The sequence below is a fragment of the Rousettus aegyptiacus genome, unplaced genomic scaffold (assembly GCF_014176215.1).
Source record: "Rousettus aegyptiacus isolate mRouAeg1 unplaced genomic scaffold, mRouAeg1.p scaffold_m13_p_2, whole genome shotgun sequence".
NCBI lineage: Eukaryota > Metazoa > Chordata > Mammalia > Chiroptera > Pteropodidae > Rousettus > Rousettus aegyptiacus.
In genome coordinates this window covers 156,088,178-156,103,215 of record NW_023416295.1, presented here as the reverse complement: position 1 = coordinate 156,103,215, position 15,038 = coordinate 156,088,178, and the positions used below count along the sequence as shown (strand labels likewise).

The window sequence follows — 15,038 nt, the reverse complement described above, 5'->3', positions numbered from 1 at the left end:
CTGAGCATCGCAGCAGGGGGCCAATTGCGTAACCACTGCAGAGCTGGGGCGGGCGGGCAGGCAAGCGGGCGCTGACTACCGCTGGTCACGTGAGCAGGCAGTGGCCAGAACGCTCCCGCGCCCCAGAGCAGTGGCACCCATTGCTGTGGTCTCCTCCTGGCCCGCCCCAGCACTAGCCAGGCGCGACAGAGCCAGGAGCCAGGCGCCCTCAACCTAAGGCCCTTCCCAGGACTGCAACTCCCGCGCCACCAACCGCCTTCCGGCGCCTGCGATCTGTCTGGAACGTTCTGCACCACGAGAACAAAGGCCCCAGGGCAGAAATAAGGGATTGATCTCTCAGCCGGCTGCGGGTTGTCAGCTCATTCCGAAGGCTCCAGAAAGGAGTGGAAGGGACTAGTGCTTCTGCAATTCTAATCACGGCTTACACTCCGAGTTTCTTTATATTTAAAGAAACTTTCTCCATCCTTCAAAAAAATTTTCCTTGGTTCCCTAGCTCCCTCTCTTACTGCTATCAGAGTAGTTATGTCTCTTGACCCTCGGACAGGAGAGAATCATTTTATTCACCTTGGAGGAGGGAGCTCCGAAGTAGGAGACACCCAGGCTGAGTTAGAAACTGCAGGATTGAGGAGCACACTTATTACAATAACAGCTCCCCCTTAAACTGTCAACCTCACCTAGGTTAGTCAATCTTCGAAACCCTTAATTGCCAAATCTAATAGCCATTTGTCTATCCTTGCTAATTTTTAAAATACTGACTCAAATTTTTGGAGTTTTCCTTCCACTTTTATATCCCTCAGGGCCTCTACTTCCTTATAGGGAATCTTAACTAGGGATATCTTCCTGGCTTGTCCTTTGTTCATCCCTTATCAATGATTCTCAAAGTGAAGGGAGGAGGTAAGAGCATTTTATCTATAAGGACAAATTCAAATTGAGGGGAAGGTGTCTTTGAATAAGCACATTTAATATTCATTTTGCAAGGATTTATTAAGTACTCACTATGTGGCATGCACTGTGCCAGGTGGTAGAATGCAGAATGAAACTTAAGGTCTATTGGAGTTAGAAGAAACCAACATAAAAGTTCTTGATGACATTTAGAAGGGAACAAACTTGATCCACAAATTCATGTATAAAGACAAGTTGTGTTTACTACTATCATCAAGGAAAAGCTGAGAACAGTGGGGATCCTAATTTGGATTAGAGGTCAGGAATGGCCTTTCTGAGGTCTTATTTAAACTGAGGCCTAGAGGATGAGCTGGAGTTAGTTGAGTTCCACACAAAAGTCTATAAGTGAAAGCTCTGAAGAGGGAGGAAACTTGGTGACAGGAGGAACTGAAAAGAGGGCTGTGTGGCCCCGGAGTGGCTCAAACCCACTAGCAAAGGTCTTGACAGATCTTGCTGGGCTTTGCTTATAGGCAGTGTTGATGAGATGGTATTTTATCCTAAGAGCAATGGGAAAGACTGAGGGGATTTAAATAGAGGGTTCTCTTTACAATGGAAAAGCTCACTCTGTGGCTGCTCATGGAAGCCGGTTGGGTGATAGTAAGAGTAGATTCAGGAAAACTAGTTAGGAGGCTACTGTAGTAGTTCAGGGAGTGATGATACTAGTTTGGGCCAGAGAAGTGTCTCAGAAAATGGAGAGAAGTAGACAGAGTCTAGATACATTGGAGGTAGAACAGCTCACACCTGGTGATAGAGTCAATGGGGGCCAGTGGGAAAAGGTGTCATTGTGGGAGAAAAAATGACAAGGATGACCCAGGGTTTCTGGTTTGAATGTCCAAATGGTGATATAGGGAACACTGCAGAAAAGCAGAGCTAAGGAAAAAGATAAAGAATTTGGTTTTGGGTATATCAAGTTTGAGATGTCTGTTAGTCATAAAAGTAGGAGATTGGCTGTATAAGCCTGGGACTGAGAAGAGAGGGTTTTTGTTTGTTTGTTTTTGAGGCAAGGTAAACCCTTGGTTGACCTCACAGATTGCAAGGACCTTGTCTGCTTACAATCCCTTATTTTTTTATTTTTTATGACTATAGCACCTGGTCTTCCTAGGTGGTCTCCCATCCAAGTACTAACCAGGCCTGACCCTGCTTAGCTTCTGAGATCAGACAGGATAGGGTTTGTTCAGGGTAACATGGCTGTATACTGAGGACAGAGTTCTTGATTAGAAATAGAAATTTGAGACTCAGTGGAGAACACAATGGTGTGCTGCTAGAGCTGGCTAGTACAGGCTCATAATAGCTGATTGTTAATTTCGGGAATTCCGTGAGCTGGTTATTAAATGCGGCCATCATTAAAAATAAAATTATATGAACATAATTTAAATAAAGTACTCAAAACTCATCACCTTCTCATTATTTTACTACATTTTTTTTATTAGTTTGCTAATAAATACTAGCTAGTTTTAACAACAGGAATTTATCATCTCAGTTCTGGAGACAAGATACATTGGATATATTATTCTTCTCCATACCTTATGTCTATTCAGTTGCTGAGTCCTGTTGAACTTTCCTTTCTATCCCACCTTCTTACTCCAGGCCCTTACCATCCTCAGCTTCCCCTTCTTTCTGGTTCGAGTTTCTTTTGCCTGCAATGAATCATATACCATATGTGTGTATGTGTGTGTGTGTGTGTGTGTATACACTATATATACATATATATATACTTAATCTACATTTTCTATTTTAAGAACTTAACTTCTTACAATTTAGTAAACTTCTCCATTTCTCTCTATCCAATAGATAAACTATTATTGGAACTAATAAGGTAGCAGGATACATGAATTATAAAGAAAAATCAATAGCTATGGCAGTGTGATAGTAAAGCAGAAATAGCCAGACACATATAGATCAATGAAAAATAATAGGCCAGAAAGTATATATATATATATATGAATAATAAAGATGACATTTCAAATCAGTAGGGAAGAAGACTTAATCAACAAATGCTGTTGAGAAAATCAGCTTCCTTTTTGGCAAAATGTTAGATCCCTACCTCACACTATATACAAAAGTTATTTCAGATGAATTAGACACACACACACACACACATACACACATGCATACACACCAGGAGAATATATGAGAAGATATTTTCATAACCTTAGAGATGAGAAAGGCTTTTCTAAACCAGACACACAATTCAGAACTCTTATAGAAGAGACTGAGTTTAGACTATATACGAATGTCAAATTTCTATAAAGTGACACTATAACAAAGTGAAAAGACAAACTAGAAAAATATTTTCAGCATGAATAAAGACAGAAAGTTAATGTTGTTTGTGTGGTGGTTTTAAAATGTGCCTACAAATCATTTCATCCTTTCAAGAGGAGGAGTCTAATTCCCCTCCACTTGAGTGTGGGCTGGATTCAATAACTAGCTCCTAAAGAATAGAATAAAATGGAAGTGATGGTGTGTGACTTTGGAGACTTAAGGCATAAAAACCACAGTGACTTCTATCTTGGTCTCTTCTTTTCTTGGATCACTTGTTCTGGGAAAGCCAGCTGCCAAATTGTGGAGGCACTCAGGCAGCCCTATAGAGAAGCCCAGATAGTAAGGAACTGTCTTGTCAACAACCATTCTAGTAGCTGTCTTGGAGAAAAATTCTCCAGTCCCAGTCGAGCCTTCAGATAACTGTAGCCTCAACTGACAGTTCTGTAATTCAGCTAGGCCACTCTTGGATTCTTGATTCACAGAAACTGACAATAAGTGTTGTTGTGAGATACTAAATCTTGAGATGATTTGTTATCAGTTAAGAATTGTATTTGGCTACAACGCAGATCCTCAAAAACAGCGGCTTAACCAATCTTTCTCTCTTATATAAAATAAGCCTGTGGACAGGCAGTTAAGATTGAGATGAAAGCTTCATATTTTCAATATTGTTTGCTGCTCTCCACTTTTATTCTGATATCTTACCATGTGGTTTATATTCTCTGGATTAACTCATGGTCCCATACCGTTACTGGAACTCCAGCCATCTCATTTCTGTTTTAGATAGGAAGAGGAAGGGGAGGAGGAAAAAGAAGCTTTCTAGAAAATTCACCCAATGGCTTTCACTGATATGTCACTGACCTATCAGCAATGGAGGCTGAGAAATGTTTTTTAGCTGGGCACAATGTTGCCCCAATAACATAAAAGTTCTGTTAGTTCAATAATGAGAAGACAAAACCCAATTTAAAAAGACAAAAAGTCTAAATAGATATAGTTCTCCAAAGAAGATACACAAATGGCCAATAAACACGTAAAAACATACTCAACATCTTTAGCCATCAGGAAAAAAGGAAATCAAAACTTTAATAAATACCATTTCATATCCACTAGATGGCTACACAGATAATAACAAATGTTAGCCAGAATGTGGAGAAAGAATCCTCAAACACTGCTGGTGAAAACGTAAAATGGTGAGAACACACCGGAAAACAATTTGGTAGTTTCCCAAAAGATTAAATATACAGTTACCATATGACCCAGCAATTCCACTCTTTACAATTCCACTTGTAAGGAAAAATTGCCAATAAACTAAGCTGAAATATCTGAGGTAAGTTTTATTTGTAATAGATTTTCAAATGAAAATAATTTCCTGTGGGGTTTTGCATATAGTATTTCATGCTTCTAGCAAAATGCCTGGTACACAGTAAGCATTCAATGTGTATAGTTAAATAAATGAACGTATATTTTGATATTGTAAATATTTTAGAATAAATTTTCCATAGTCTTCATTATAGCAAAGAATTCAATATTTTGATACTAAAGTGTTATTTTTGTATTATACTAACTGCATATGTAATCAAAATAAATGAAAACATATGGCCACACAAAAATTTGTACATAAATGTTCATAACAGCATTATTCATAATAGCCAAAGAATGAAAACAACTCAAATGTCCATCAAGTGATAAATAAAATGTAGTATAAACCATATAATAAAATATTGTTAAGCAATTAAAAGGGATGAAGTACTGATATGTGCTATAACACACATGAAACTTGAAAACATAATACTAAGTGAAGGAAGCTAGCCACAAAGGAACACATGTTGTATGACTTCATTTATATAAAAGTGCAAAATAGGCAAATCTATAGAAACAGAGAGGAGATTAGTGGTTGTCAGGGGTGTGGGTGGATAGGAGAATTGGGAGGTAATGGATCAGCGGTAGAGGATTTCTTTTTGGGGTAATGAAAGTGTTCTGAAACTGATTATGGTGATGATTGCACAACTCCGAATATACTAAAAACCATTGAATTGTACCTTTTAAATGGCTGAATTTTATGCTGTGTGAATTATGTTTTAAAGCTGTCTAAAAACAGTTCTGTTAGGGAGAAGGGAAGAATGAATATTAGGTAGGCACTGGTGGTTTCTGCCACAGTTAATATCTAAAGAGCTCTTATGAATCAATTTAAAAAATTAATGACTTAGCAGAAACATTTAAAAGGATGTGAATAGCCATTTTGTTAAATAAATGCAAACAAATACATATAAAGAGAACAACCTCACCAATAATAAAAAAAATCCAATTAAAATAATAACATATCTATTTTTCAACCTATTATAATTGGCAAAGTTCTCCAAAAAACCCAAAAATTGTCCCTTCTAAGACTGTATTCTGCAGAGCCATGTTACTCAAAGTGTGGTATGTAGGCAAGCACCCTTGGCATCTTTTGTGGGGTCAGAATCTATGTTTTAATCTGTATTTTCATTGCCTGATCCTATTCACATTAAAATTTGAGAAATATCGCTACAGAGTACTCATGTAGAAGAGAAAAGATGTATCTATGAGGATTTTTACTGCAGCATTGTTTATAATGTGGACAATTTTTTAAGTTAATATCCATCAACAGGGAAGTTTAAAAGTTACCATATGACCATATAATGGAAGACTAGACAACTATCAAAAAGAGGTAGATTTATGTTTAGTGATATGAAAGATGTCCAAGACATATTACTAAATTGATGCAGGACAGGGCACATTTCCTCCGAGTTGGTGGCGGCAGACCAAGCCCTGCACCGAGAGAAGAGGGTCCTTTAGCAGAGAGTGTAGAAAGAATTCAACACATATGCCAAAGTTAGAGTCAAAAGGAAAGTTTATTAGAAAAGGGGTAACACTCACAGAGTGTGGTCACCTCTCAGAGGCAGAGAGTGAAAGGGACAGTGAGAGGGACCCTGAGTATTCAGGGAATTTAGTTTAGATATCATTCTTTAGTTTTCATTTCCTTTGATATGGAGGAAGGGGAAGGGGAAGAGTATGTAGCCTGAAAGGCCTGCTGACAGTTCCCAGCCTTTAATACATAGGTTCCCCGTGTGTTTAGCCATAGGGAATGAATGATTTATTTGTGTAGGGCAGCCACTTAAAGACTATTGTTCCTGTTTCCCCTCCTACAGGTATGGGAAATGGGTTGCTAACAATCCAAGTAGAAATCTTCCTTTGTTCTGAAGGTGTCTTTCTGGCCGGCAGCAGGGCTGATCAGCATGTTGCAATCTCTGAATGTAGCTTGATTAACATTTTTAATCCTCTTGCCTCCTCCCTACATTAAAATGACAATAATCCAGTTGATGAACAGTATGTATGATTGATACCACTTTTGTTTTTTAAAAAATCTTTATCTTTATTAATAAATGAGAGTGGTGCTGAGGGAGATCATGGACTTTTATGTGCCTCTTGTACACTTCTCTATAATTTGCATTATTATTTTAATTACCTATTACTTTTATAATTGAAAGAGATTCTATCTATACCAGCCACTGGGGCATGGATGTCATCAAGGAGGATGATGGAGTGTCTAGCTCTCCTTACACACCTTGATGGCTCCTTATCCTTTCGGGATAAGTCCAGACTTCTTAGTGTGCTCCAGCTCTGCTGCTCCTGCCTCATCCCTCTAAGCGCGCCTACTGTTAAGGCCAACAGAACTCCTTGCTTTCCTTGCACAGGCAGTGAGCTCTTTCTCCTCCAGGTTTTACCAAAGGTGTTTCCTCTGTCTGGACGCTCTGCCCTGAATATATGATATTATGTATACGCATGCATTATAAAATTATTCCCTGACACTCAGTAAAATCTCTGTAAGTATTGGGTATCATTATTATAACATCTGTCTCATTATATTGAATTACTGGTTTATTTAACTCTGTCCCTGGACTGTAAACCCCCTGAAGACAGGGATACAGGGATAGTGTTTTACAGTCCTTGAGTGCCCATCAGGCACACCACCAGACTTACTGCTTAACAAATGTATGCTAAATGATACCTCCCTAATCCTTATGTCACATTTTTTTTTTCTTCCCATCTACTGTGTCTTCCTCTTTCTTCTGAGCCCAGGAAAATCACATCCCTTCTCTTTGACTCCATCACACCACATGGATTATTTCCTTCTCCACAGTCCAATAATACAATAACTTTCATTTGCATAGCACTCCTAACCCTTCAGAGTGCTTTCATATTTAATCTTTCTTATTCCTTACAACAACCCCAGTACTGAGAAACCAGGCAAGGGATAGGGAGGGGCAGGGAGATGTTTTCTGAGGGTCAACTAAATGCAAGGCAATTTACAATGTCTCTTTTAATCTTCTAACAATCCTTTGAGGTGGATATTTTTATCCCTCTTTCACGAATGTTAAAATTAAACCTCAGTAAAATCATAAAAGCTGCTGAGGAACACACAACTATTAAGTGGTAGAGTCAAATTTGAACCTGGTGTCTCTCCGACTTTAAAACCTCTGCTCGTTTCACAACACCAAGTGAACAGAAGATCTGTCTATTACCTATGTTACCCAAGCTACATAAGGCAAGAGGATTGATTTCCTGATTTCCATCCAGCCCACCACATCTTCCACTGGACCGCTTTGCCTGTTATATAAAGTCTGAAATGCATGATTTAACAATTAATCATGTAATATCTTACCTTGCTGCCTAACTGTTTTATTTATATTAGATTCTACAAGATTGATGATCTCCCCCTTTCCTCAGGCAGAAATTGTGTCATTAACTTCCCTGAGTCTTAGTTTCCTCTTTGTTCACATGTCTATCTCACAGGACTGGTGTGGAGATTAAATACTACTTGTAAAGGCATTTCACATAATGTTTGGCCCAAACTTTCCAAAAACACTTGCTGCATTTGAACCTCTCTCTTCTTCATGTCCTCCAACAAGTCACAAAGGCCTGAGTGCTTGGGTTTGGCTGTATCAGTTCTTGTTGATTATTCATATAACAACATTGGGTGAGGAGTATTTTAGTGGGCACATATTGGATTTTCTTCCCAAAAGGTTTGCATCAAACCAGTCCAAGACATGAGGAGTGGAACACTCCCAAACCGAGTTTAGCAATCTGTACAACGGTTTAGCATAGATTAGATTTATTCTCAATCCCTGGCAGTTGGTATAGTAAAGCCTATTTTACAGATGAGAAAGTGGAGTCTTAAGTTGCTATTAAACTGCAGATCTGTCAAGACTCCAACTCAGATCTTAAAATACCTTGGGCCTGGACGCCCACTTCAAAGGTCGACCTGAAAATAACAAGTGAGTGGCACCTATGCGACTGGAGGATGGGGGAAGGGGGCGGTAACCAGACTACGTACATCGGTATTTTTGCTCCTCTTCCCAGCCTTTTGCTTCAGGGGATGAGTTTCTCTTGAATTCACAATACTTTGTATTAAGGATGTCCGTCCCTTTAAGGTCTCAGGTGACGTAATGGACAGCCCTGCCTCCTCTTCCTCCCTGGTGCATATTTCTAAGCCCCGCCCACTGTTTTATTCCATCGGCCAGTTAACGCCCCTCATCCGGGTTTCTGGTATTGAGAAAGTGGATTTGTAACCTGTCAACTACTGATGCAGTCCGGTTAGCCCACAGCTCTTGTCTTAACGGTTGTCAACTGCAAAAGTAAAGTGTCCCGCCCCCCGTTGCCATAACAGCAGTACACAACGCCTCCTTCCCTCTGGCCCCTCTTCCAAAACACTCCTTCGCTCTCGGTGCTAAGACCCTCTTCAGAATTGCTTCTTGTTGAGCAGAACCAGAGTCCTCGCCCCTTTGCGAAAGAGGATTAGGTAGGAGTATTAGAGACTGAGTCAGGCTGGTGTTCCAGTGGGGACAGGAAAATGGAACTAAGCAATAAGTTAGAAGAAATAAGCAGGGCTGAGGGATGAAAGGCAGAGGGAAGGGAAGGGGTGAGTAAGGGAGATTGGAAAAGGACGAGGATATAGGTTAAGGTGGAGGTGGGAAGAACTGCGGAGAGGGGTATCCAGAAGGCGGGGAGACGGAGCCGCTGGAGGAGAGTGGGAGCCACTGTGAAGAGTAAGAAAGGTCTCAGGGATCTGGGAAGGCATCCTGAAAGGAGAGGGGTTCTTGGTGGGAAGTATGAAGTGGAGGTTGAGAGTCGAAATGAGATGTCACAGGGATGAGGAAAGAAGTACAGTTGGGAAGAGTTGGGGTAGTGGGAGGGATAGTACTCCTTCATTGGAGGTAAGGAGGTTGAGGGTTGGTAGATGCTGAAGAGACCTCCTTTCCTTCTTAGGACGGAGACCCAGTTTGAGCTAACTCCAGAGACTTCAGGAAGAAAGAAAGATGTCAGATGAAGATGATCTGGAAGATTTTGAGCCAGACCAGGATGATCTGGAAAGGGAAGATGATGAGAAGGAGACTGAGGAGGGGGAGGACGAAAGGAAAGAGATGGAAGAATTCTCTGAGGAAGTGAGCGCTTGGAAACAAAGGGAGGAGTCCTAGGGCTAAAGGGTAGGGTGGGACTCGAAAGATGCCTAACACCACTTCCTCCTGCAGTGGATTCCCAATCCCCTGACGGAGGACATGATGAAGGAAGGGCTTTCTTTGCTCTGTAAGACAGGCAGTGGATTAGCCCATGCTTACGTGAAGCTGGAACTTAAAGAGAGGTGCGTTTATGGGGAGGCAGAAGAGTCCTGAGGTAGGGCCCACTCTCCTTTCTCATCCTCATTCACGAGTGTTTCGGCTGAGAGTTTGGGTCTCTCTCATTCTGGGCCAGAGGGAAGGAAAGGATAGAATTTACTTTTCAGGAGCCCTGCAACTCCCTGCATCAGAGCTGGCCTGGGAATTAAAGGCTGTGAGGGTGAGTTGGAGGGATTCCTGCTGGAATCTCTTACTTATCCTTCAGAGTGTAAGAGCTGGCCCTACACAGACACTAGGTCCTTGCCCACCATTAAGAATCCACCTACCTTCTCTTGCCCCTCCTTGCCCCTCCCATCTGTCGCCAATTCTTCTCCCCATCGTAAGCCATCTCCATGTTGCCTTCTGCTGTAGCACCTTTGCCAGTCCTTGCTAGATTCTTAACTTTAACCATGGCCCCTGCCATTTCCTAGAGATCTGACAGACATCTACTTGCTGCGTTCCTACATCCATCTGCGCTATGTGGATGTTTCTGAGAACCACCTGACAGACTTGTCCCCACTCAATTACCTCACTCACCTGCTCTGGCTCAAGGCTGACAGCAACCGGCTGCGGAGTGCCCAGCTGAATGAACTGCCCTACCTGCAGATTGCCAGTTTTGCCTACAACCAGATCACTGACACGGAGGGCATCTCTCATCCTCGTCTGGGCAGCCTGGATCTCAAAGGTGGGTCCTTAGAATGGGCCACACAAGCTTTTTTCCTTCCTAGCCTGGGGTCAATGGAAGTGGACCATGTGGTCCTTAGCTGTGCCACACAGCAATTTGCATTCGTTCATTCATTCAGACGCTCATTAAGATTCATTATGGCAGTTCTGTGTGCTGGAGATATAGTGGTGAACAAAGAAAGTCCCTATTCTCATGTAGCTTACATTCTAGATGGGGGAGACATAAAGAATACAATAAAATCTGTAAGTAAATTCATATAGTAATTTAAAAGGAGATATGTGCTACGGAAAAGTAGATCAGGGTAAAAGGAATGGCGGGACACAGGTGGCAGTTTCAAACAGGTTGATTAGGACAAGCATCACCGAGAAGCTGACATGTGAGCAGAGATTTGAGGGACGACAGGGAGTCAGCCATGTGGATTGCTGGGTGGTGGACAAGTCCTTCGGGCCCTGGACTACCAGAGCACTTGCCCAAGGGCCCCAGAGGAGTTAAGTCTGGAACTGTCCCTCCTCATATTTACCTGGCATAAGAGGGAGAGGATGCTACAGAGGCTGCCAAAATTAAGGTTCCATTGCTGAACATCTGGGGTGGCCCTTTGAGTTCCTGACACCCTCCTGCTCCTCAGGGAACAACATCCGCTTGGTGACAGGTCTGGACCCCCAAAAGCTGATCAGTCTGCACACACTGGAGCTTCGGGGGAACCAACTGGAAAGTACCCTTGGAATCAACCTTCCTAAGCTGAAGAACCTCTACCTGGTAGCTCGCTGGGTCAAAGGGTGGTTCATGCAGGGATGAGGGCACTGTCCCAGGGGCCAGGATGCTTGGCTTTTAGTGCTCCTAACTTTATCATCATCACAATAATTTGTATCATTTATTGAGCCCTTACATGATTCCACATGCTTGGCAATGCAAAGTTAAAACAGACAAGGTGCCGATCGCTGAGAAGGGCTGATAATACATAATGTAGGTAATACAGTTTGCTTTGATACAGGTAGCAGAGTAATGTGCCATAACTGAGGCACAGACATCAGGCTAAGGAGGCCACTTAAATGTTTAGTTATTTAGGCTCTTAAACTGAAGTCATTTCTCTGCACTAGAGCAGTGGGGCTCTTAGACCTGGGGGTGGATCCAAGCATTGCCTCCTTAATCAGTGGTGGTTTTGGTGGACTGAGCAGTCAGTAGGGGGTTCCTGCTGACCTTTCTCTTAATTGGCAGCTTCTCCTTTGCTCTCTACACAGATCTCTACCCACCTCCGCTCGCGTCCTGCACCCCCGCCTCTTTGTCTCTTAGATTTCCTCTTTTGTTGCACCTCTTTCTGACTTGTCTTCCTTCTCTAACCCTTACCCCTCTCCCAACGAATCTACTATATCCTGGGATCTAGGCCCAGAACATGCTGAAGAAGGTGGAAGGCTTGGAGAACCTAAGGAATCTCACTACCTTGCATCTTCGAGATAATCACATTGAAACTCTGAGTGGCTTCTCCGAGGAAATGCAATCATTGCAATACCTTAACCTGAGGTATGCACCCTCTTCAGGCCCCTGACCAGGAGCAGCTTTTGACCATGTGTTCCTCCCTGGCCCCAATCCCTAAATCCTAGCCCACTCCCAGATTGTCACCTCATCCTCTATCCTGATCCTCATCCCTCTTTTCTTCTGCATTCAGTCCTAATTGCAACACTAAGATCTTCATATTTTGAAACCCCTGAATCCTCTTCCATTCAATCCTAAAGGACTCAGCGATGGTCCCTGTTCTCAAGGAACTCAGTCCGGCTCCAACTCTCTTTTCTCGTCCCTATCCCATATAAGTTTCTACTTTTCTTCTTTATTTCCTGGACCCAAATTCCCCTTCCCATTTCTTGTCTGTCTTCTCCTGAGCTCCACCTGTAGGGGTTGATCCCCTTACTGATGTGCTCAGATGTGAAGAGAGAAGAATATTTGAAAGGAAATCTCTAGATAGGAGAGCACTAGGGATCAGGGGGATTTTCTTTCAGCAACTCTTGTCTGATGGAGGATTTTATGTATGTTCAAGCAAAGATATAAGGAAACTGCCTTCTTAGTCAACAAGGCCAAATCCTCAGAGAATTGAGGCCATGGAAACAAAATCTCCAAGTAGGGAGAGGTGGTTGCACCTTGAACCCCAATTCCTGCCCTGACTCCTGAAGCCATCTCTTGCTAATTAGCTCTGCCACATTGTTTTGGTAGAGGGGGCGCTGTTTTCCTGCTCATGGTCTAGACAGGGATAATGGACTCTTCTTAGTGGCTATTCACTGGGGATGTTTGGAAATAAGTGTAGTAGAGACCCATTATCTCAATGACTGGGAGGTGCCTCTGGGACCAAAGATACTAAACCTCCTGCAATGCACCGGACAGTCCAGCCCAAAATGCATGTAGCACTCTCAGTGAGAAACACTGCATGAGGTTCAGCACCTCCATTGAAAAAAGGCAAAAAAAAATTGAACTTGATTTCATAAAGGCTTGAGAAAAGAAGAGGAAAATAACGCAGAGTATATAGTACAATGAGGCACGTTAGGAGATGAAACTTGTTCTTCAGGCTGGGAGGCCCCACCCCATCCCTACTTCTAGGTTCCTTCTTGTGGGGGAATACCAGCACAGTACCCACCATGTTGAGCTTCGATCCCCGTTTCTTCTCCAGTGGCCCAGGTCCTAGCTTCTAACCTCTGATTAGGTGTCATTGTCACAGAAGTCTGTCTCTGAAAGAGAGATTTCCCTCCTGCTCCCCAACTACAAGACAGTATTGTGACCTAACTTTGGTGCTCCAAAAGGATAAATATGACACATAACGAAATAGAATATGGCACTTAGAGATTCCTTGAAGGGCAGGAGGAAGACAGAAGTAGGGATGGACAGCACCTCTGCAGCAAATCTGGCAATGCTTGGCAGGCCAATCACAGGGGCAGTGTTTCTAGGGAAACCGGAGCCCATGGGAGATTCCCCAAGGGACCCCTTTCCTGATAGTTGGCCTCTAAAGCTCATTATTTCCTTGTGAACCCCTCCTGGCCACATCAACAGGGGCAACATGATAACCAGTCTTCGGGAGCTTGCCAAACTTAGGGACCTGCCCAAGCTTCGAGCCTTGGTGCTACTGGACAACCCATGTACAGATGAGAGCAACTACCGCCAGGAGGCCCTGGTGCAGATGGCGCAGCTGGAACGTCTGGACAAGGACTTCTACGAGGATGACGATCGGGCTGAGGCTGAGGAGATTCGTCAGAGGATAAAGGAGGAGCAGGAGCAGGAGCAGGAGGCTGAGCCTGAGCATGACTCGGAAGTGGATCAGCCATCCATCTAGCAGCAGTTTTATTTAGCCTTTGAGGATAGTAAGGAAGCTGGCAGGGGGGAGGAAGAGGAGGCCAAGGGCCAGGCAGTTGGCAGATGCGGGGAGAGAGAAGTTGCTAAAGGAGGAGGTGGGTGAGGAGGGGATGAGGTAAGGGAAACTTTGGAGAGAGCAGAGTTAGGAGTCAAGGTGTGTCTCAGGGTGAGGAGAGAGGTCCAGAAAGACCTAGGAGGAGCTGAGCAAAGGCTTAGGAGATACATTAGGAAGCCAGAAGAATAAATTAAGAGAATTGGGGTGGCAGGCAGTGATACTGGTGTGGAGTGGGTAGTGACATCTGACCTAGGGTGAAGACCAACTGGAAAGGTCTCGTCTGGGACATGGTATTTGTAGGGGGTGGAGAGGTTGGTGTGAATGCTGCTGGGCCTAAGAGAGAAAGCAGGAGAGGAAGATCCTGTGCTAAAGATCAGAAGCTAAAAATAACAGAACACAGAAATGGGGGAAGGAAGGAGAGCAGGGTGAGGCCGAAAGAGACTGAGATGAGCCCAGGGAAGTATGGCAGCTGGGCGCCTCAAATGGGGCAGAGGCAGCAGTGGGAAAGCAGTGGGCCCCAGAGGATTTACTTTCCTCCCGTTTCTCTAGGGGATCAAAGACACTGTTCCCAAAACCTGAGAAGATTGGTTAGGGGAGCCACCACAAGCACACTTTGATCCGGAAGCAGAGGATGCCTTATTTTGCCCCAGACCTGGAGATTCATCACAGCCTGCGGGCCAGACTCTGGATGGGCAACTGGGTAGGCCTGAGCTCTGCCTGGAGCCTAGCAACTGGGGCAGCCTTCATGAAGGCGGGCCTGGTGGGAGCCAGGCCTGGATGGGCAGAGAGGATGCTGGCAGAGTTGGCTGCAGAGGAGCTGCTGAGGAGGGCTGAGGTGTTAGGAACAGCTCTATTTTCTAATAAACAGACATTTCGATACGCTTGTGTCTGACCCGGTTTGGGAGACACCGAGTCTCTCACGGGGTACCTTGGCTGTGTGGGCTTCAGGACTCAGATTACTCGGGTGAGGCTGTGCCTGTTACTTTCCAGGAGGTCGGGACGTAGGCAGGAGATTGCGTGGGCGCTGGGAGGGGGGGGGCAGATTCTGGGTCGCCCCCAGACCCTCTCCCATCGCTCTGGCCCACCCCACCCC

General features: G+C 43.8%; 1 protein-coding gene and 1 pseudogene across 2 annotated transcripts; one reads left to right on the top strand and one right to left on the bottom strand.

The window, feature by feature from the left end:
- Window positions 1-2,019: 2,019 nt before the first annotated feature.
- Window positions 2,020-2,138, bottom strand: LOC118613901 (annotated as a pseudogene).
- A 6,782-nt stretch (window positions 2,139-8,920) lies between these two features.
- Window positions 8,921-15,037, top strand: LRRC23 (leucine rich repeat containing 23). Of its 2 annotated transcripts, XM_016162925.2 has the most exons (8): window positions 8,921-9,022; window positions 9,490-9,665; window positions 9,753-9,862; window positions 10,307-10,560; window positions 11,186-11,316; window positions 11,942-12,078; window positions 13,591-13,898; window positions 14,495-15,037. In XM_016162925.2, exons 2-7 carry the CDS (start codon window positions 9,540-9,542, stop codon window positions 13,868-13,870), a joined length of 1,038 nt encoding a protein of 345 aa, XP_016018411.1. In that variant the 5' UTR covers window positions 8,921-9,022; window positions 9,490-9,539; the 3' UTR covers window positions 13,871-13,898; window positions 14,495-15,037. The 2 variants fall into 2 exon arrangements, with proteins under 2 accessions (XP_016018411.1, XP_036093053.1); XM_036237160.1 differs by lacking the exons at window positions 8,921-9,022; window positions 9,753-9,862.
- Window position 15,038: the final 1 nt, after the last annotated feature.

What these genes read in the sequence shown, in the direction of transcription:
- LRRC23 (XM_016162925.2), top strand. Translation starts at nt 9,540, where the DNA reads ATGTCAGATGAAGATGATCTGGAAGATTTTGAGCCAGACCAGGATGAT. An exon ending in GGGCAGCCTGGATCTCAAAG is followed by an intron (nt 10,561 to 11,185) that starts GTGGGTCCTTAG and finishes CCTGCTCCTCAG; the next exon opens with GGAACAACATCCGCTTGGTG. An exon ending in AGCTGAAGAACCTCTACCTG is followed by an intron (nt 11,317 to 11,941) that starts GTAGCTCGCTGG and finishes CCTGGGATCTAG; the next exon opens with GCCCAGAACATGCTGAAGAA.